Source organism: Hesperophylax consimilis, chromosome 20 (genome assembly GCF_061612785.1).
Source record: "Hesperophylax consimilis isolate HC1 chromosome 20, BYU_Hcon_1.0, whole genome shotgun sequence".
NCBI classification, from domain to species: Eukaryota; Metazoa; Arthropoda; class Insecta; order Trichoptera; family Limnephilidae; genus Hesperophylax; species Hesperophylax consimilis.
The window spans coordinates 22,789,469-22,812,736 of NC_142855.1; the positions used below are offsets into that span (position 1 = coordinate 22,789,469).

At 33.8% G+C, this 23,268-nt stretch overlaps 1 protein-coding gene and 1 non-coding gene across 2 annotated transcripts in view; both read right to left on the reverse strand.

Moving 5' to 3' along the window:
- LOC149414361 (uncharacterized) overlaps positions 1-22,972 on the reverse strand; it is a 144,323-nt gene extending 121,351 nt beyond the window's left edge. The window contains exon 1 of the mRNA XM_089644255.1: positions 22,495-22,972. Within this exon, the coding sequence (XP_089500381.1) occupies positions 22,495-22,937 (443 nt within the window). The 5' untranslated portion in view covers positions 22,938-22,972. The remainder of the gene's footprint in view (positions 1-22,494) is intronic.
- On the reverse strand, positions 13,324-13,396 carry TRNAY-GUA (transfer RNA tyrosine (anticodon GUA)). The gene has a single exon. It is a non-coding gene; the product is annotated as a tRNA-Tyr (tRNA).
- Positions 22,973-23,268: the final 296 nt, after the last annotated feature.

Sequence of the window (23,268 nt, forward strand, 5' to 3'; positions counted from 1 at the left end):
ATTGAACCTTCTCCCCAGGGACTGTAGTCAACTTCGCTAACAACTGAACCAAATTCCGGTAGGGTGGGACCGACATTTATTTCATATATCAGCTTTCTCCCATGATGTTTGAAAAAAAATCAAATAAACGTTTTAGAAATGGCATATTTTAACGTGCGATCACTTAAGACTTTTGCTAAACTTGGCAAAATATGCCGAAAATCACTTGAGTGGATAGGTAATGATTAAATATTGTAGCGTAGTTCCATTGAACAAGCAACGAAATCTTCTTAAAATGTTATTAGTGGGAGTTCTATTATTTATTATTGATTACTTATAACATGGGAATGTTTGTCTTTGTTTTAAGAAAAAAACTAATAATTTGGGGTCGAAATAACCCAAAATTAAAACAGATTTTTAAAATTTTGTGCGGTTATTCAAGGGTTTGGCGGTAAGGAACTTTTAAACTGAGTTTAAAAATAGAACATCGAATGCGCCGCGCGGTAAAGGCATGGAGATAGGACACATTGTAAAGATGTGTTACAGATATCAGAACTACAATAGTGTAAAGGATACATCTCAGTCATGAAAACATATTGAAGATCCTGTTATGAAGCGGTGTTAAGTCTTATTTAAAAGTAATTATTTAAAACACCTCTTCAGAACAAGTACCATTGTTAGCATTAATTTTGATTAAAATTATAGAGAGTACGGTCTGGCAACACATAGACCGGCGGGGAGTCTATTGTTTGTTTCCGTTTCCTTTTCTTTTGGTACTCTGGAATTGTTACACGAGCGGGGCGGCCGTGTAATGATCGCACAGTCAATTAGATCATAATTTATTTTTACCCTGGATGGGCGATCGTATTAAAAACGTGTACATCAGTATTCCTGATGCGGGTTATTCGGTTTTTTTTACAAAAACCAAGTCGGTGCAGGTTCTTTTAAATAAACGTCCGTATAATGGTTCACCGTGTGTGTGCTCGTGAAAATCACAAATGTTCTACTGAAGATTATATACGCGATCCCTCGCAAATCGGTATTCCGCGGATTCCGCGAATTGAAGCATTTACCTCAAGTGGCGCTATACAAGCCGTATTTTTCTAAACGAGAAACGGATAATAAAATCACACGCCCGGACGGCACCCGCTCAAGTAATCTGCCGATCAGCTCCTCAATTGATGGATCCGCTCCATAAACGCTAGACCCGTTACGCTCCAGAATCGCTTATCAGTCACCTTGTCGGAGACGCTGGACCCGTCTCCTGGACACGTTACTCTCGGACCAAAGCCCTGATGGTGCCAGCTGGATCCGTCTGGGACAGACCACCGCCGGCCGGATAGAAGCTCCCCGCTCACTTCCCGTTATTCAGTGGTTAGTCAGTTTAGATAGAATTAAAAACCAATTTTTGATCCCTGGGGGTAAGTGCCGACTCATTATATGTAACATGTTAACTTAAATATATTCTCCATGATTTATAATGTGCAAAAACAAAACTATCATCTTTCATTTCACTACAATTAGTAGAACCTGTAATCCTTTGTGTGCCCATGCCTTGGTGACAGTTTCATGCTCTGCCCATCCCGAACATTACTCGAGGACCGAGTATTGGCGCGCAGAAAATCTGCAAAGTTCTGGATGGCATTAATATAAAATAGGACCGGTAACAATCCGTTGAAACATCTCTTGGCGAAGCCTAAAGCCAAGCACTACGATGTATCCAATTCGGAAGGCGGTTTTGGGTACCGCCGCCCCAGAAACCATTTAACATTCTGTCATAGGTCACCCCAAGTGGATCGCTACGTTTGGTGAATTAGCAGGTGTTTCCAGGTTCATCGGGTGAGTTGTGTTCGGGATGCGTCTGCCCACCAGTTGGGTAACGTGCGAGATCGGGATAGGCTAGTTTTGGAGACCCTTTGACCTCTCTAACTGGTCTCTCGACTCATCGTCTTGCGCAGCAGTGGGAGCGTTATATTCATATGTCCGTTACTCCTGGACAAACAGATCCCTAGATTCCTAACAAACAGATCCCTAGATTCGTTGCGTCGTTTAGAAGAACTAAGCGCAGAAACAGACAGGCGCGGATAGCGATTTTATTTTATACTATTTAAAGATAAGTTGTTCCGCCGTCTTCTTAAACTCTGTGAAATCGTTCGTTAAAGGCCTGCTATCCTGATTTTAACAAGAAAAAAAAAATTAACAACAGAAGAAAAAGTTTTACATTCTTCTGTAATACATACACGACCAACTATCAGACACACTCACTAACCAATAGGATGCATGATCTGGGCAACAAGTTTGGGGGTACTATTGATATATTTACTGATTCCATTTATAGAATTAAGCGTAATCTACACCAGCACTTTGTTGAATCCTACAAATTCTATTACCAAAATGTAACTTAGTGAGTTGTCTTATATGTAGTATTGTTCTATTTTGTTTATGTTGTTGGTAAATTTTATTAAAATTGTTCCAGATTTATTTTATTTGTGTTATATTCTTCATTATAATTTTAATAACATTTTAATAGATCTATTTTGTACCTACATATAATTTATATTGGATTACATTTACATAATGTTAACACATTCTTTGCGGGAAACGAGAAAACTCGTCATACGCCTTTTTACAGTAAGACGCTGGAGACGAGTTTACTCGTTTTGTTGCGCAAAGCGGTAAGGAGCGGGAAACTTGTAAACAAGGGGTTCTAAATAGGTGCGGGGTCATGTGTTTTCTATTGTCGGCGGTACCCGATCTATCTACCTGTCAATAAAATGAGTTCACAACAAAAATATTAAAAAAATAAAATCGCTGTGGCGTATGTTCCGCTCACAAACTACGCAGTGAAACGCGGTACATGTGCAAGTTTTGCAATGTGCCCCTGCATAAAGGAAAGTGTTTAGAACGCTATCACACATTGAAGCACTATTAGGTTATGGTTTTTTTTATATGTATTGAAAAATTCTAAATAATCTTGTTATTTTGTATGAATAAATTTCGATGTGTTATTTCGATTGTGAAATACAATTTTTTCTATGATTCCCAAGAAAGTAGAGTGTTTTTGTTCATAAAAAAGGGAATTACACATACATTGCTAAGTAAATAAATAGAGACATCTTTTTAAAGTAAAACACTGAAAGTTTCATCGAAAAATATCAAATAGATCATAAGATATGAATATTTTGCGGAAAGTCTAATTTGGCGCTAAAATTTAAAAAAACACCCGCCCCCAACAATAATATTTCCTATATAATACAACTATTCTTCTAAGCACATTGCATCATGTATCACTTATATTTAAAAGCCTTTTTAGAAGTATAAATAAACAGTTTAATTTAAACAAATTAATGTCACTTTTATAAATGCTCAACTTTTTCTAAATTTTCGACTTTTGACATATTTTCTATTAATCTTTCACCAAGAAGTGTACATTTATGTTGAATTTTATTTGTATAGATACACAATTTAACAGACTGGGGATGTGAGAAACATATTTTTCAAAGAGATAAAAATCTACCATGACTTATTTTTAATTAAATTAAACTATCTCAAATAATGTGGGAGAGGAAATAGAATGGTTAAACTTCAAAGAAACCCCGGAATTGCACTGGTAAATGACCACCAGTTCAGGATCGAAACGTCGCTGTTAGAAATGACTTTATCAGTGTTTAGTGACTAGATTAATCTTCCTTGTCTCCTTTCCCTCTCCGATACGTTCAAGCTCCGTAAAAACAAATTATTATAAGCATCAATTACTCTCCTGAAATATCAATGCAAATTGAAAATATCTCCCGAGTAAAAAAAAATGCCGCCGACGGGAATTGAACCCACACCTTCTGATACTTGTACAATAATATAAAAATAAATTGGTGGTTTACTGGTGAAAAAATATAATTAGCATTGATTGCCGATTGAAGTACTTGTACATATCGAATTATTTGACGGGTTGGGAATAAGGCGACGTAGCTCAGTGGGCCAGAGCACCTGACCGGACATCAGAAGGTGCAAGTTCAATTCACGTAGGCGGCATTTATTTTTACTCGGGAGATATTTTCAATTTCTATGGATATTTCATGCTTATAATAATTATTATTGTAGAAAGCAATCACTTTGTGGTTTGACATATTTAAAATGAAATAAAATACTTTTTGTTTTAAAACCACGAGTTTTTAATAATTTTTTGAACCGACCGGTTTCGCTTTACTCAAGCATCTTCAGAGTACAAATTATTACTGAGGTATGTTATTATAGCCTTCAGTAATAATTTGTACCCTGAAGATGCTTGAGTAAAGCGAAACCGGTCGGTTCAAAAAATTATTAAACACTCGTGGTTTTAAAACAAAAAGTATATTATTTCATTTCTTATAATAATTATTTATCTTTTGTGCTATGCATAAAAACCATGTCTTATAAACATCAGTTTATAATTAAAAATAATATCCTTAAAAACGTTCAAAAAGAAGAAGAAGATGGTTTTAAACGGAGATAATATGTAAATTTGAGCGCTGTTATACTGAAAAAACTTATTTTTGTGAAACAATAAAGTCAGGTGTTTGACTCCGTCAGTGAAGAGCGAGTCAGAGATATTGTAGGAGTATAAAAGCCCGTGTATTCGTTTTTTCCTTCTATCACATCCCAGCTTGCACGTAGTATCTAAACATCCGCATTTTCTATACTCCGTTACCCATAAACTAAGAATTCAATCTCGGAGTATCATTCTACGATGTGGTACAGCCTACAAACCAATTGTAGATGTGTTCAACTGCACGGAATATAGTTACAAGAAGGCTGTAATAACATACCTCAGTAATAATAACAATTAATTTCAGCATAATCCATTCTTCTGTATGGGTTCTGTATAATTTTAAAATGCAAAATTTTATATTGATTACTGTTTCACTGAATTGTTATGTTCATATTATAAAATGTTTGTAAAAGCTCTTATGGGCGTATAATAAATAAATTACAACAAATATTTAATAAAACACGACTGTTTTAAAATAGAAAATCTCTCAACAAAAGTCTAAAGTAGCATTTAAAGAAACGTTTTGCATGTTAAATAACATAACAAAATGTGGTTTTAATAATATTTTTCGCAGGATACTTTGCGGTTTTTTTTTCCATGGAGGGAATTTCATGTAATTTCCGTTTCAGCTCAGTAAACGTACAGATATTAACTTAAAAAATAATACATATTTTTTTAGGAACTTAAGGCCCCGTAGTAAGCATTCAAAGAGAGATGTATAAATACGAACGTTAGAGGAAGCGCGCTTATTTAAAAAAGATAATAATTATGCGAAAATGGAGAAATATTTAATAAAACACGACTCATTTGAAATAGGGGAAAAATAACTTCGACAAATGCTTTAGTTACATCTAAAGACACACTGTGAATTTTTTCATGCCTATAAAATATTAAATAACACAACAAAACGTGTTTTACATCATTTTTTTTGTATGGAGGGAATTTCATATAATTAACGTTTCGGCACAATAAATGTATAGAAATTATCTTAAAAAATTATATATTTTTTTTTTATGGAGTTAACGAGAAACTTGTTATAAATCGGTAGAAATTGGGTTTGGGGGAATAAATTAAAACTTTAATTTGGATGGCGTAAATCAGTCAGTCGCAAAGAGAGAAAAATGATTGTTGCTAATTTATAAAAAAAATCTCTTAAAATTATTGGTTATCGGGTTAAAAAAGGGATTGCAGGCCATTCCTGAGAAAATTTTATTGAATTCGGAATATATCGGAACACATGGTCATGCACCTTCATTTTTCTTAATAATATACAATGACGAAATGCGAAAATATATCGCGATATATATTTTATTAGGAAATCTATCAATTCATTTTTTAAAGGCCTTCAATACCGTTTTTAACTGGATTACGAATAATTTGAAGAAATTCTTAATATTATATATAAGTTAATTTTCAAGTTCTGTTATTATGTCAGTACTTTCAGGTAGCTTGTCTTTATAGTTCTGTCATTATTTGTATAGTAACAGAACTTGAATAGGAGCTTCACAGAACTCGCAAATTAACGTTGAAAATTGATGAATTGTTCAAATTATATGAAACATCCATCCTAAATTTTTTCGGTGTTTGACTAAAGCCGCGTTCAGACGCGTGTAGTGCAGCATGCAAGGCAACATGTAACGCAACGAATTATTATGACAGTACGTTGCATTTATTACATGTAAGAATTACTGTCATAATGCACACTTTTAGACGCTGCAATACCGGCAGATCAAAGATGGTAATTTCGTTTTTTGGTTCCTGACAAAGAGATTACGTTTTAAAAATCGGCGAAATAATAATTTCTATGCTGTATGTTGGACAGACGTTTGTTCATGTAGAGTGGATGTACCTGGAAAAGAGTGAAACGAAGTGACACACGAAAATGACATGGCACGATCTAATGAATCAAATACTGGAGTCGGGTCAAGCCAAGAGTCAGACCAATAGAACAATGTATGTATTTGAATGAATCAGAGAAATAAGAGTTTTGAGGTTATCTCTCTCTGCTTACCTTTGCTGGGAAACGGCTAGATATTAAGAGGAAGCTACAAGCCAAAAATGTGTATATTATTGGTATACCTTATATCGTAGGTAATAGGCATAAAAATCGCTTGACAAACGGAGTCTAGAAACGTTCGATTTCAAGCACAAACTGGTTTTTATTTATTTTGTAAATAATTTTATAAGAAAGCAAAAAAGTTAATCAAGTGTAACTGTCACAGATAATCTTCGCTATAATACTGTATTTTTTTAAAGTTGTTTCCTTTACGCGTCCATACATTTCTATTGAAAAAAAAAATAGTAGCTTACATTTATATTTTTTATTGAGTAATTTAATTTTTTTATTTGTATTCTACTCAAACGAAACGATAGAAAACCTTCAATTTATCTAAAGCATATTTTTGGTATTCATAATGTACACCAATTCGTTATAAAGATTAATCAAAATAATGATTTAGCATTAAGCTTTGCCTTAATGCAAAAAAGCTAGATATTATTACAACAAAATCCCACTCTTATTCAAAACTATCAACAAGGTTTTAACATTTAAATCTCATATTAAATTGAATACAAAACATAGGCAGATCAGAAATAGATAATAAACTGACACCAAATACAGATTAAAACCACCCAATTGCACTAAAAACACCATGTAATATATACAGAGTGTCTGTGGGTAAAGTGCGCTAACTTCGGGGGGTGATTCTACAAGATAATACCAAAGTTTTAAGGTCGTTTTTAGGTAAATAAGTTGAGTTATTTACAAGTGAAAAATTAACATCGGAATTACTAAAGATTTATTAATCGTTTTACTTCTACCATCATGTCGAAACACCTCCCGAAGTTAGCGCACTTTACCCCCGGACACCTTGTATTTATAATTATTTCAGAAAAAAACACTACTTAATATTTATAATCATAATTTCTTCATATTATCCATACTGCAAAATTTTAATAATATTTAAATGAAATTCTCAACACTGGAGATCCCAATGAGGAGATCATTAACTCTATTTGTTACAAAAAAAAGATATGAAAACACTTAATTCCTATTGCTTCCGATTTTGTTGTCCGGGTTAAATCTTCCCCATAGGAAAAACTAAACCCTTTCACTCACTTTTCCACAAATGATCAGCTAGTCAATCAACACTATGCAAGTGCATTATATAAGTAAAATAAATACAAAACAATACAAGAACGACAACACGTCAACTCACCAGAGATCAAATGGGAAAAATAATTCACCGACTCCAGATATTTTCATATCAGATGGTTCGGCTCGGTAGAACTTCTAACAGGGCCTATAAATCCTACTGATCCCTCAACATAAATATTTAAAAAATCTTTCGTTATCCTACATGTATTCAAAATGACCGACTTTTGCATCTTTATATATAAATTTTTTGATAGATCTAATACGCCTAAATTTTTAATGAGAGAGCTAGGTATAATGCCAGTAGCCGAAATAACGAATGGTAATATTTTATTTATTTTGTTTATTATTAATATTATCAAAAAATATTTGGAGTTTGCAATCTTTCAGTATAATGGGTCCAAAAATCTAAATAATGAATTTGACCGCACGTGATAAACTTTGTGATAACGCATCCGTATAACATAATTGCAGAAATTTATTTTTCTCAAAGACTTGATATCTCTAAATAATATAAATAAAGTTGCTATCCGGGTCTGTCTGTTTGTGCGCTTAGTTCTTAGTTTTTGAAAAGGTTTTCACTATCATTTAGAGAATTTATTCCTGAAGGTTTACATGTATAATACATACATATTATATTTATAGAAAGTAGAAAAGAGTCAATGTTTTATAATTAAGTCGAAAAAATATTTTTTAGTGCACTACATTGCTAACGCTGGCTAAACCTTATGAGATACATCAAAATAATGTACTACGGAATTGTATATCTTGAAAAGGCCTACAGAAAAGTCCTGGACGGTATATGTCTATCTCTTAAGGATAATAATAGCTAATAAGGATAATAGCTTTTTGCTTTCTTTAAAAATTATTTACAAAATAAATAAAAAGCAGTTTTGTGCTTGAAATCGAACGTTTCTAGACTCCGTTTGTCAAGCGATTTTGATGCATATTACCTACGATATAAGGTATACCAAGAATATACGCATTTTTGACTTGTAGCTTCCTCTTAAGAAAGAATTTTAATATTTGTAAATTTTCGAAAATTTCGAAAGTAGGGTAGATTTTAGCTTACTTTGGACGCACAGATACAAATACATGTTCAGTGTCTGTACCGTATTCAAATCATAGAGAGGTCAATAACAGACTAGTAAAGTTGACACTGCCTCTTTAGTTGATCCTCTCTAGAGGATGGACTGGCGAACCAGGGCCGGACTAATTCACCCTAGGAACGACAGGGGTAGATTTCTTAATCACCCACCCTATATCGGATGCTTATATTTTAGTAATAACTTACCAGATAACGTGTGTATATTTATATGAACTAGCTCACGTGTACCAGACATATACCATCGCGGACTTTTTTGTAGTACTTTTTAAGATATACAATTCCATTAGAAATGTAGTGTCCGAAAATATATTTTTTCGTCTTGATTACAAAACATCGACTTTTCTCTACTTTCTATAAATATAATATGCATGTATTATATATGTAAGCCTTTCGGAAGAAATTCTCTAAATGATAGTGAAAATTTTATCAAAATCCGTTGCATAGTTTAGAAGAACTTAGCGCACAAACAGACAGACGCGGATAGCGACTATACTACAGGATTTTCCAATAAGAGGTGTTATTTTGAATTGCCCGCTATTTCGGTAGATGTTACTTTTGAAGCTGTCATTTTGAAGCTGGGTTTTTTGACATTTGACAAGTAGAAACTACGCCATTAATAAAAATGGAACGATACACGCTTCAACAACGCATTGAAATTATTAAAATTCACTTGAGTGAATCAAATGCAAATCATCTTGAGTGATGAGGCCCATTCCCACCTCGGTGGCTTCGTCAACAAGCAAAATTGTCGCATCTGGGGCTCGAAAACCCAAGAGTTATTGTTGAAAAGCCTCTCTATTCTCAACGTGTGACTGTTTGGTGCGATTTATGGTCCGGCGGAGTCATTGGATCTTACTTTTTCGAAAATGAGGCTGTTGCAACAGTTACGGTGAATGGATTGCGCTATCGAGAGATGATTAATGATTTTTCATGGCCGGAATTGAATGGTATTGATCTGGACAACGTTTACTTTCAACGAGACGGCGCTACGTGCCACACAAGCAACGAAACCATTGATCTTTTACGATTGAATATCAAAATAACACCTCTTATTGGAAAATCCTGTATTTAGAGATTATCTCAATTTTCATTAAAATTGCGTCATTTTTTATTTTATTTTTATTTCTTGCTAGAGCAATCCCGATAAGCACACGAAACTCATTTTGGGATGAAAGGAACTTCAATACATAGGTGGGAGTTAATAGGTACAATTTTACATTGGTATTTTGCTGTCAAAATTATATGTTTAACACAGGAAACAGTACAAAAATATCATATTTATAAAGTGCCACATACGAAACAGTGCACAAATAGAAAAAGGAGGTTTAGTCGAACAAACAAAAAGAAACAAAAAAGGAAACAGACAGAAAAAAAGTACTTACCCACAAATACATTGGTAAAAATAGATTATGCTAGACTAAAAATACAGGAGATAGACAAGGATAGAGAAAGAAACAAAACAAAGTACAGCACGACAAGAATTACGTATTTTTGTTTTAAAAAAATATTTTTTTAAAGCTTTACTTTGAATTTTTGGATTATGCTGTTTTTATATATGTCTGGAAGAGAGTTATAGAGTGTGTAGGCAATATAATTTTGATATTATATTCCATATAAACATGGTGATAATTTGAAAGACCTCAATCATCAAGTTCATTGTAGTAATTAATTCATTTTCTCATTTGCATGTTCTGATATACTTTATAAATAATAATGATTTCCCATGCGCCTCTGTTTGTCCTTCCCCTTTCACTTCTCCAATCAAAAGATCCCTCGCATTGTTCCAAATTCAAAAACTGAGAAAGGGCGCGCGCTCTTTTGTTTCCACACGTCATTTGAAAAGTGTTTTTTTTTGTCTTAAAAAAAATCTACAAAAAATGCAAGCATTCTTAACCTCCCTCTTGCATCATGTCAGGCGGGACAGTAGTTGCTTTGGCATTTAGACTTTCAAAAGCGGGGCGAAATAGCTATCACTCTATTTTTATTTTCACAATAGGCTGTCGACTCTGCCTACAGCATAGACAACGGAATTGATAGACTTGCGCTGACGTGAAATCTGGAAAATCATTTCGACGAGCTGCAGGAAAACTATGTGACGATATGTTCGGATGAATGATTGATGGAATGCTTTCAATAAACTACGAAATAAATCGTAAATTGACCGCCGAAGAGCGCACATTAAAATAATCAGACCCTGCTAAGTAAGGTTCGCAAAAGTAAGGCAATGTTTTGCAACGCAGTTTATTGTGGGACTTTGAAAATAGACAGCACAAGTCAAAATATTGTCATTATTGGAATCGTGTCGCTAAAAATAACACTCCTTATGTAAATGGTGATAAGGTTGAATTTCCCGCTTAACATAAACCGGGTGTTTTGATTCAGACAAAAAAAACGTATTTAATTAAAAGTCTTGTTCATAATTCATTAGATAAATCATTAAAATGCATTGGAATCTTCATAGATCTTAAAAAAGCTTTTGATAGCATATCACACGACAAACTTATAAGTAAATTAAGAAACATTGGATTAAGTGGTACAGCTATAGAATGGATAAAAAGCTACCTTTTCAAACGCCCTCAAGTCGTAAAAATCAACGATGTACTTAGTCAACAAAAAACAAGTCACTTCGGCATACCTCAAGGTACAGTCCTGGGACCGTTACTGTTTATTATTTATGTAAATGACATATTCAATCAAAGATTAAATGGAAAAATAATATCTTATGCTGATGACACTGTCATAATAATTGAAGGTACTGATTGGAATAATGTTAATAACTTAGCAAATACTGATATTAATATACTGAAAAATTGGTTCGATAAAAACCTCCTCTCATTAAATACTGAAAAAACAAAATGTATCCCATTCTCTATCAACAAATTTAAATCAATACCAGAATTAAAAATTATAATACATCAACTTAAATGTAACAGAACTAATTGCAATCAAGAATGTTCTATACTTAGTCTAACTTCTGAAATTAAATATCTTGGTATATATATAGATCAACATTTTAAATGGAAAAAACAAATTTGTGAACTTGTAAAAAGAATTAGAAAATGTATTTATATATTTATAAGACTTAGAAATATTCTTAGACTAGAAAACCTAAAAAGAGTGTACTATGCAATTGTACAATCTATATTACAATATGGTATTATTGGCTGGGGAGGAACTTATAACAATATATTAAATCCACTTAAAATAGTTCAAAGATTGATAATTAAAGTAATATTGAAAAAACCATCCAAATTTTCTACTGAGATTCTCTTTTCAATATTCAATGTTCCCACAATAGACAATATATATAAAAAATATTCAATTCTACAAATTTATAAAGAAATACAGTTAAATAACTTACAATTCAATTCATCAGCAAGATATCAAAAAACTATCAAAATCCCAAAACTTAATACAAAACACACACAAAATACCTATCTCTATCTAGGTATAACATATTTTAACATCCTTCCATTATATCTAAAAAATATTGAAGATATTCAGGAATTTAAAATAAAATTAAAAAATTACCTAAAACTACTATAAAAGTCCATATCTTACTCTTATTATTATTTCCTTCAAATCTTGAAACTGTATTATTGATAAATCTTGCCTATTTCTTACTTATCCCTTTGGTTTTGCAAATATATTATTTACTTACTTACATGATTCCATATAATTGAGCTAGGATTCACTCACCAAACACAAGAGCCTCGTCTCTTTATGGTGAGGAAAAGCTATTATTATTTACCTTGATAACACTGTATAATATGTATAATTGTATATTTATTGTAAAAAACATACAAATATTAATAAAAAATAAAAAAATAAAAAAAAATTGTTTTTGTGAAATTCAGGCACAAATATTGAAAAAAATTTCCTTCGTTTTCTAAATAACTTTATTTTCAACATCATGCAATAAAAGGATTATCGAATAAGTGTTCTTAAGTAGGAGATTATGCACATTAGAGCAGTTTTTATAGACCTGATACATTATTTGAAATTTATCTGAAATTATTATAAGCATATTTGATAATAATAATTAAAAAAATGAGGAAATGAGATAAAAAGAATTTGGCATTCTCAGACTATATAAATATTACCATTTGTTATTTCGGCTACTGGCATTATACCTAGCTCTCTCATTCAAAATTTAGGCGTATTAGATCTATCAAAAAAATTATATATAAAGATGCAAAAGTCGGTCATTTTAAATACATGTAGGATAACGAAAGATTTTTAAAATATTTATGTTGAGGGATCAGTAGGATTTATAGGCCCTGTTAGAAGTTCTACCGAGCCGAACCCTCTGATATGAAAATATCTGGAGTCGGTGAATTATTTTCCCATTTGATCTCTGGTGAGTTGACGTGTTGTTCTTGTATTGTTTTGTATTTATTTTGCTTATATAATGCACTTGCATAATGTGGATTGACTAGATGATCATTTGTTGAAAAGTGTGTGGAAGGGTTTAGTTTTTCCTATGGGGAAGATTTAACCCGGACATAAAATCGGAAAAGACGTATTTTTATTTTTAATCTCCCGAGTAAAAATAAATGCCGCCGACGGGAATTGAACCAGCAACTTCTGATGTACGGTCAGACGCTCTGGACCACTGAGCCACGTCGGCGTATTCCCAACACGCCAAATAATTCAATTTTTTTTTTTTTTTTACAGTTTTACCGCACAAGAGTCCCAACTGCTCCCGTCTGGAGCCAGTGAGACTATGGCATCCCCAATTGGGGTATGTTGTGAGGCTGAGGGTATTGGGGAGGGGAGGGAGATGGGGAAGAGGAAGGTGAGGAAGTACCTGGCTATTCAGATCTGGTCACCAAACACGGCTAAAGCCAATATGTACTAGTACTTCAATCAATAATTTATTACTGCTTATATATATTTTTTATTGTTTTATTTTTACTCGGGAGATATTTTAAATTTGTATTGATATTTCAGTCAACTAATTATTGCTTATAATAATTTGTTAGTCGAGTCTATTTAACGAACAAATTAACAAACAAAAACGTCATTTTAAAATGCATTTGTGTGCAATATCTATTGGTGAATCACAGTGCTATTTCAAATGAATTATCTAGAAATGAATATACCCACCAATCCGGTTGTTTTGAACAAAATTATTAACAAATGTTTGAAGTCTACAAAATAAGAGCGAAAATATTCAATTTAAAAGTAGAACCGTTTAGATTGAGGTGTTAATGATTTGAAACAAACTTCCTTTGAATATTATTCTTCCCATTACTGAATTTGCTATTACTTTTTATGAGTTCTGAGAGTGGTGGAGATGAGAAATCAGGAAATTGAAGGTCAGATGCCGGCCAGCGCAGGTCTCTAAATGCTTAACGGTTTTTTTTAAATTTATTTTGTGTTTGACTTTCGCAAGCGTCTAGAATAATTGGTCTCTACTCTCTGGAACCAGTGGGTCTATGGCATCTGCAATTATGGTACGTTTTGAGGCTGGATGGAATGGGTAAGCGACGGAGATGGGAAAGATGAAGGTTGTAAAATACCAGGTTATTCTGATCTGCTCACAATACACGTCTAAAGCAAATTTCGCTTCGACCTTGTGAAATATCACGTTTTTGATGCTTTAAACGTGTTTTGTGACTAGATCTGAACTGCCAGGCGCTCATCAACCTTTCTCTCCCCCTCCCCACTATTCAGCCTCACTACATATTCCAATTTATGACGCCATATTGCCATTGACTACTAAATACTCTATTTTAAAACTTTAAAAAAAATTTTTGACTGATGATTGAACCTAAGTAAGAACCGGAGACGATAAGTTTACCAACCTCGTCAAATGCCGATCGGGTAGGACCGACATTTATTTCGCATATTAACTGCTGTAATGTTATCGGATTTAAGAGAAATGCCTAGTTATCCGCGTGTGTGTACGTGATTGCCAGTAACCAAACGTATTGTCATCGATAACGAGTCGATCTGACGAGTGTCAGCTCGATCGGATATCGAGAAGTGTGTTAAATTACGCTTCCAAGATTTGCATTCCTTCATAAATTACCGAAAACAAATGCGAAATTTAATTAAGGCGATGCACTACGTCGTGTAATATTTTAAATTGAGCCGCTATCAATAATAACCCTTACGTAGATGGCCATAAGGTTTAAATTCCCGATTAACACCATCCGCCTGTTTTGATCTATGCAAGAAAAAAACATTGCCAAAAAGTGCCTTTTATTTTATTTTGTGGATGTTCAGGCATAAATATTTAATTTTTTTTCGATTATTTTATAAATAACTTAATTTGCCACATTATACAATAAAATAATAACCGAAAATGAGTTCATAAGTAGGAGATTTTGAACTTTAAAGCAGTTTTCATAGGCCTTATACATTATTTTTTCCTGGCCTTATAAAAAGACTTATCTAAAAAATACTCGATTATTTCAAAGGCCAAGTCATTCTACTCGCAGTATTTAATTAAAGCATCTGAAACATTTCTAGGCGACCAAATTTTCAAACCAAAAACACATGATTTTGCATTACTACGTATGGCATCGCCTTAATTGTACTTTTAAAAATGATTTTTTAATAACATATTATTTGCCTAGTAGAAGTGGGAGAAATGGCGTGATGTTTTGTTAATCAGATTGTTTACAATACGCTTATAATTCTCAGTTCTGAGTAAGTAAACATACCTGACCATGAAAATATCGAACATAACAGTAAACATTCGATTTAATCGAGAAATCCGGGAACAAATTCTTGAAAATGTAACGATTCTATCGAAGAACGATTTATTGTTCTCGGCGAACCTATAATAGCTAGAAGTGTAATTTTCACAAACTGTTTTCAACAGTCTAGAGCCAGTGAGACTATGGCATCCCAGTGGGGAGGGGGAGGAGATGGGCAAGAGGAAGGTGGGAAAGTACCTAGCTATCCAGATCTGGTGACTGGTCATCTGGTCGTTTCAATTCTAAATTGTGATATAAATATTTTAAATTAATAAATTATCAAATAACATGATTTAAAATCTGCTTGCGTACGGCGGGATTTAAACCCGCGACCTCCAGATTACTAGTCGACAGCCTTACAATTTCCAAAATCGTTTCGACTCCTTGGCCCCAGACACACACCAGGAAAGTGGATGAGTGGTTAAAATCCTCGATTACGAATCCGTAAGTCGCTGGCCCAAATCCCGGCGTAAGAACTGTTAAATTATTAATTGAAAACAGTACATAGTGTATTTACAATCGAAACGTCGCTTTAAAGGGCTGTAGCAGATTTTGGTGATAAGATCTGTATAGTCAGCTTCCTCTTCCCCATCTCCTTCCCCTCGCCTCTGTTGGTTATTCAAATCTGCTCACAATGCACGTCTAAAGCTATGTTAGATATCGCCCTTAGTGAAAAAAACACCTTTTTGAGACTTTAACTGTGTTTCGTGACTAGATCTGAACTGCCAGGTACTTATCAACCTTCATCTTTCCTATCTCTTCCTCTCCTCACTACCTTCCCAATTGAGGATGCAGTAATCTCACTGGAGACCGTTACGATCAGTTGGGACTAAAAAAACAAGTGGTGAAAATATTGTACTTAATTTAGGCACACGGAGACGCCTCAAACACTTCTATTATCTCGGTTGATCTCTTCGAGAGGTTCTTGGAAGCGATCCAGATCTAGTCACTATTAAAGAAAGCACTTCTTGAAACGTGAGTTCACAGAAAACACACATTACATTCGAGTTTCTCAATAGTCTAAAATAGAAATTGAATAATATCTCCCAGTATTTATTTTTTCTAGAAATCTTCAAAGTGATGCAAGAACAACGTTGAATTTTTTTAAACTCGCAAATTTTTGATTTTAAATGAGATGCAACAAATTGTATAATTGTACAAAATGTTTAATATTAATAATACTATCAGTTTTAATCCAAATTCCTATAATATTGAAAAAAAAAAAAGAAGAAAAATGAGATTAAAAGAATTTGGCATTCTCAGACTATAAACATATTACCATTTGTTATTTCTGCTACTGGCATTATACCTAGCTCTCTCATTCAAAATTTAGGCGTATTAGATCTGTGTAAGAATTTATGTATGAAAATGCAAAAATCAGTCATTTTAAATACATGTAGGATAACGAAAGATTTTTTAAATATTTATGTTGAGGGATTAGTAGGATTTATAGGCCCTGTTAGAAGTTCTACCGAGCCGAACCCTTTGATATGAAAATATCTGGAGTCGGTGAATTATTTTCCCATTTGATCTCTGGTGAGTTGATGTGTTGTTCTTGTATTGTTTTGTATTTATTATGCTTATATAATGCACTTGTATAATGTGGATTGACTAGATGATCATTTGTGGAAAAGTGTATGGAAGGTTTTAGTTTTTCCTGTGGTGAAGATTTAACCCGGACATAAATTCGGAAAAAATAATAAGTTTTAAATGTAAGTGATAGACTTGTATTATGTAAGTCACTACTTATAATTCTCAGTTTTCGTTCCTAATAATCATGCTAATACGTCTGTTGTTGGTTGAAAGTACCTGGTGACAATTCTTAATTCTAAGTCACTATAACTATAAATTTAAGTCTTAGATGTAAGTGGTAGTCTTGCATTATGTCAGTCACTAGTTATCAATTAAGTCTCCGTATACTTTGCTAGCTATAAGTCTTAGTTTAAAGTCACTATAACTATACTTGATTGTTTTATATTGATCTTATACTGATTTATAAATGTGGAAATTCTAACTATACAATTGTAAATGTTCTCCAAAATGCCCTGGAAAGAATCTCAGACTTGTGATGTCCCGAAATAAACCATTAATCTGTTCTGAATGCAATTACTAATGTTATCCAAATTGACTCTGGTAATAAATTACATCTTTGCGATTCTTTCAAGGATAAAGAAACCATCCTGTCACTTCAAATGCAATCAACAATGTTCTCAAAATTTGTTTTGATAGCATCGCCATTCCATTGTAAGAATATTATGTACTAAATACACAATTTGGCTGTCCTGAAACGGGAATCCTTCCCAGTTGGACAGACAAAGGTTCATTTTGTTTTGTATTGTTTGTAATAGATAAAATAAATAAATAAATATTGTGTCAGTCACTAGTTATCAATTATGTCTCAGTAAACGTTTTGTTATTATTATTATTATACATGTATTTCTTGTAACAACAGTAAATTTTCTTGCAATAATATATTTTTGAGATAATTATGTTTTAAGGTAACAATATTTCTCGCATCATCTATGACTTTTGCATCAAGATGTTTCTCGCAGCAACAACATATTTTAAGCAACAGAATGTGTCTTGCATAACAATGTTTGTTGCATAACCGTGCTTCTTTCGGTATTATTATTTGTTACACAAAAGTGTTTATTGGATATTGAAGAAATGAACTTTATGTCAACAACTTGGAAAATATTCTTCACAGACAACCGTAGAGTCTTTTAAAGAGATATATCTTCCAGCCTGACACGGTATCATTAAAGTTATGCTATCTCACTTTGTATTAGGGTGAGAAATACAGGGTTTTCCAATAAGAGGTGTTATTTTGAATAGCCCGCGTGCGACGGATTTTTATTTCGGTAGATGTTACGTTTGAAGCTGTAATTTTTTGACATTTGACAATTATAAACTACGCCATTGATAAAAATGGAACGATACACGCTTCAACAACGCATTGAAATTATTAAAATTCACTTGAGTGAATTAAATGCAAATCATCTTGAGTGATGAGGCCCATTTCCACTTCGGTGGCTTCGTCAACAAGCAAAATTGTCGCATCTGGGGCTCGGAAAACCCAAGAGTTATTGTTAAAAAGCCTCTCTTTCCTCAACGTGTGACTGTTTGGTGCGGTTTATGGTCCGGCGGAGTCATTGGACCTTACTTTTTCGAAAATGAGGCTGGAGCAACAGTTACGGTGAATGGATTGCTCTATCGAGAGATGATTAATGATTTTTTATGGCCGGAATTGGATGGTATTGATCTGGACAAAGTTTACTTTCAACAAGACGACGCTACGTGCCACACAAGCAACGAAACCATTGATTTTTTACGTTGAATATCAAAATAACATCTCTTATTGGAAAACCCTGTATGATTTAAACAGTGTTTGAAAGAGAGAGCATCAGGCTTTAAGTTTGCATTCAAAAAAATTGCATAAACGTTTCAGAAAAAAATTAAAAAATTCTGGGTTTTTTTAACCGACCGGTTTCGCTTCACTCAAGCATCTTCAGGGTAAAAAATTATTACTCGGTTTGGTATTGGTCGGTTCAAAAAATTATTAAAAACTCGTGGTTTTAAAACAAACATTATTTTATTTCATTTTAAATATGTCAAACCACAAAGTGATTGCTTTCTACAATAATTTTTTATCTGCTTTTAAATGCAGTATTTTATTTTAAAATACGTTAGAAAACAGCGTATCTATCTGCGAAAAAAAATTCAGCGGAATCTGTACAGTTTTCCTAAGAGATATACATTGCAAAATGTCAAGGGCTTTAGGGATTTATATATGTTATTAGGTATATTTGAGGCCGAAGGAAGTGGTGCATGATAAGGAGATAGGAAAGATAAAGGTTGATTGCCTCGTCTCTGCCAAATCTTACAAATCTTACTATTACAAGGTAATCGCTAATTCAAATACAAAATGGTTAAAATTTGCTTATTTGCAACAAGGTACAGCCAAAAAAATCACTGCTGTAATGCAATATTTGAGATAAAGAGTGATTTCACGTAAAGAAAGAAAATAACAACTTAGAGACAGTGGCGTAGCCATAAATTAACTGGCCCGGGGCTTTAATCAAACTCCTAAATAAAGTACGCAACATGAAGACCAACCAAAAAGGTATAAATCTTTATCTCTAAGAAGAGACAATACCCCAAAATAAATCCAGAATCTTAACGGCGTAAGTGAAGCAGCCGTGCACAAAAATATGCGACGCGCGGCTCTTGTGTATTGGACAGACCAAAGTTGAATTTGCCCTAGCAAATCAATAAAATAAAGTAAGTAATGAAGTCGTGTAAAAACAATATTCAAGGCCTCGCCCGGCGTAATGGATGGACCCAAGGTCAGATTTGCCCTAGCAAACCTAGAAAATCGATGGTTCTATGAGGTTTATTTTAATTATTTCTGATGAACGTATTACTAAAATCTCAAATGTTTCTAGAGGAATTCCTCGGGAAGTTACTGACTCATCGTCTAGAAAAATATAATATGGTGCTTACCGCTAATTTAATAAAAAGGTTTTATAAAAATTTCAAACCGTTTTATATAAAATATTTGAATGGTAAGTTCCTGTTTTTATCAATCTTAAATATAAATAACTTCCATCTGCAGGAATCCCTCTAGTAACCTTTGAGATGTTAGTAATACGTTCATCAGAAATAATTAAATTGTAAGCGTCTATCAAACCCCTGCTATTAGAGTCGTATGTCTCCAATCTCTAAATAGTATAGAACAATGTCGCTCTCTTCGTCTGTCTGTTTGTGCGCTTAGTTCTTCTAAATTACGCAACGGATTTTGATAGGATTTTTACTAACATTTAGGCAATTTCTGCCGGAAGGTTTACATATATAATACATGCATATTATATTTATAGAAAGTAGAGAAAAGTCGATGTTTTATAAACAAGTCGTAAAAATATTTTTCAGGCACTACATTATTAACGCTGGCTAAACCTTATGAGATACATCAAAATAATGTACTACGGAATTGTATATCTTTAAAAGGCCTACAGAAAAATTAAAATGATATATGTCAAGCCTGATACTCTCTCTTTCAAACACTGTTTAAATCATACAGGGTTTTCCAATAAGGGTTGTTATTTTGATATTGAATCGTAAAAGATCAATGGTTTCGTTGCTTGTGTGGCACATAGCGCCGTCTTGTTGAAAGTAAACGCTGTCTAGATTAATACCATCTAATTCCGGCCATAAAAAATCATTAATCATCTCTCGATAGCGCAATCCATTCACCGTAACTGTTGCTCCAGCCTCATTTTCGAAAAAGCAAGGTCCAATGACTCCGCCGGACCATAAACCGCACCAAACAGTCACACGTTGAGGATAGAGAGGCTTTTCAACAATAACTCTTGGATTTTCCGAGCCCCAGATGCGACAATTTTGCTTGTTGACGTAGCCACCGAGGTGGAAATGGGCCTCATCACTCAAGATGATTTGCATTTGATTCACTCAAGTGAATTTTAATAATTTCAATGCGTTGTTAAAGCGTGTTTCGTTCCATTTTTATCAATGGCGTAGTTTCTACTTGTCAAATGTTAAAAAATTACAGCTTCAAAGGTAACATCTACCGAAATAGCGGGCTATTCAAAATAACACCTCTTATTGGAAAACCCTATAGTAGTGACTATGGAAGACGCGCCCTAGGAAGACATGGCAACGTCAAGGGTAACAATGGTAACTAAAAAATATTATTATATCCACATTAAAAATGCAAACAGTTTTCAGATCCACTAGAATTTTGGGTATTTTGGCATCAAATCCAAAATTAAATATTGTATGAAAAAGGTCATAAGTCTGCGTGGCAGACCAATTTGCTCGATCTTTCTACACGCCACTGTTACAAGATGGCTACCTGCCAAAAGAAATTGTCTTGACTTTTTCCGCCCGACTTCGGTCCGTACATCATTCGATCTGTGATAGCTAATTATAACTCTCTTATATTGTATTTGCCGGTCCTTGACCGCTACATGATTCACATCAACTACACATATTTCCGTGTGACACTGACATGTTAACAGAATGTAATAATATGTCAATGTCACACTAATATTTAATATATCTGTATGCAATGACGTTACAATACGCCTAGACTAGTTATTGTCTCACAAACTCAAGATAAAGAGGCTGACAGATTACGCTATAAGTTCAAAGCGTTTTATATAGACAGGCGATGTTTGAAAACAATTTACGGAGCGCCGTCATTACGCGGCTGTCATCTGTCGAAGTGACAGATCCCATACAAATAAATGATATTCGGTGGCAGTTCCCTAATTGATCTGACCCCTCTTTTGAGGAAGATTATAGCTTAGTATGTCACCCCAACATATAATACGTACATGCTACGTCCAAATTATTCACGCAAAATATAGCGTAATGTGTCTAAGGCTTAAAATATGGCAAGTATGAAACATTATTATGTTTCCAGTAAATTGAATGTCCAGTAACTTAAATTCAAAGCAAATCCAAGTTCTAGAGTTGATTGAACTGTAGTTATAGACAGATCACAACAAAAATTAGTATTTTTGACCGAAGTCCTGTTTTAACTCGACCACTTTGCATTTCTGTGCTATGGTTTCCGTTCAATCCTGTAAAGATGATAGCCGTAATTGGTAGTACATTTTTATCCCGCCAGAGCGCATGACCGTTGCTAGATGTAAAGTTAGAGCAATCAACGCGAAGTCCACTGTTAACAGCACTGCTAGTTAACTAACTAACTAACTAACCATCAGGCCTTTCTCTGCAGGGGTAGGCAGAGAGGACGGACCGCCAAACAACTCGGTCTTGGCATACACTCTTTGCCTCATTCACATTCATACATCGTCTCATACATACTCTTCTATTATTCTGACTCTTGACATGGCCCTACTCAAGTATTTGATTCACTTGATCGTGCCATGTCTTCCTCGGGCGTACCCGACTTCTGCTACCATTCACATTTGCATCATATATCCTCCTTGCACTCCTGCTAGTTAATAATAATAAATAAGGTATAACTTACCCATTTCTGGCGACAGATGTCTCTTTCGCGCTGATTCCTCCGAACTGAATCCTTTTTTCGTTCTCCCCATCTGGCAGATTGTCCGTCATCACAAAGTCATCCCTTGTCCAATCAAACAGGTCCTCCGATCCTCCGTCTTGCTTCGCAAATTCAAAATGACGGCCGCCGTATGGTCGTTTCATATAACGATGTCTCCTGCTGTCAGAATCGGAACCATCCTCCAATATCTCAACTATACTATCAGTAATGGCATCAATTTCACTGGAATTGTTGACTTTAACGCTGTAACTGTCAGAATTGTACGAATTTGACAGGCCGCCATCTTGAAAATTGTTTTTTGAATTTGAATAGCGTTCCGTTCTGCATTCGATTGACTTTGAGGCGACCAATAGGAACACAAGAGTCCAAAGCGAAGCGCTGAACATAATTTTGCACTTAGCCATTTTGCTAAAGTACCGTATTCACGATTTGCACATTAACACTTTTTTTTTTCAATATTTAATCTGAAAATAAAAATAAAAATGATTAGTTTTTTATTACGTATATTTAATTATACGCAACAGACAGGAGACTAAGAACAAAACTATGCAAATAAAACACAATAATCATCCAATAACGGTTTACAACAATATGTAATAGGTAGTCCCCTTACTAATAAACGTATTTTAAATTTTAAACAACTGTTAAAAAAACATTCAACCTGCATTAATAATTGTTTATCAGCTGTGTAAAACACTTTTAAACACTGTTTAAAACACGTTTATTTGTAAGTCC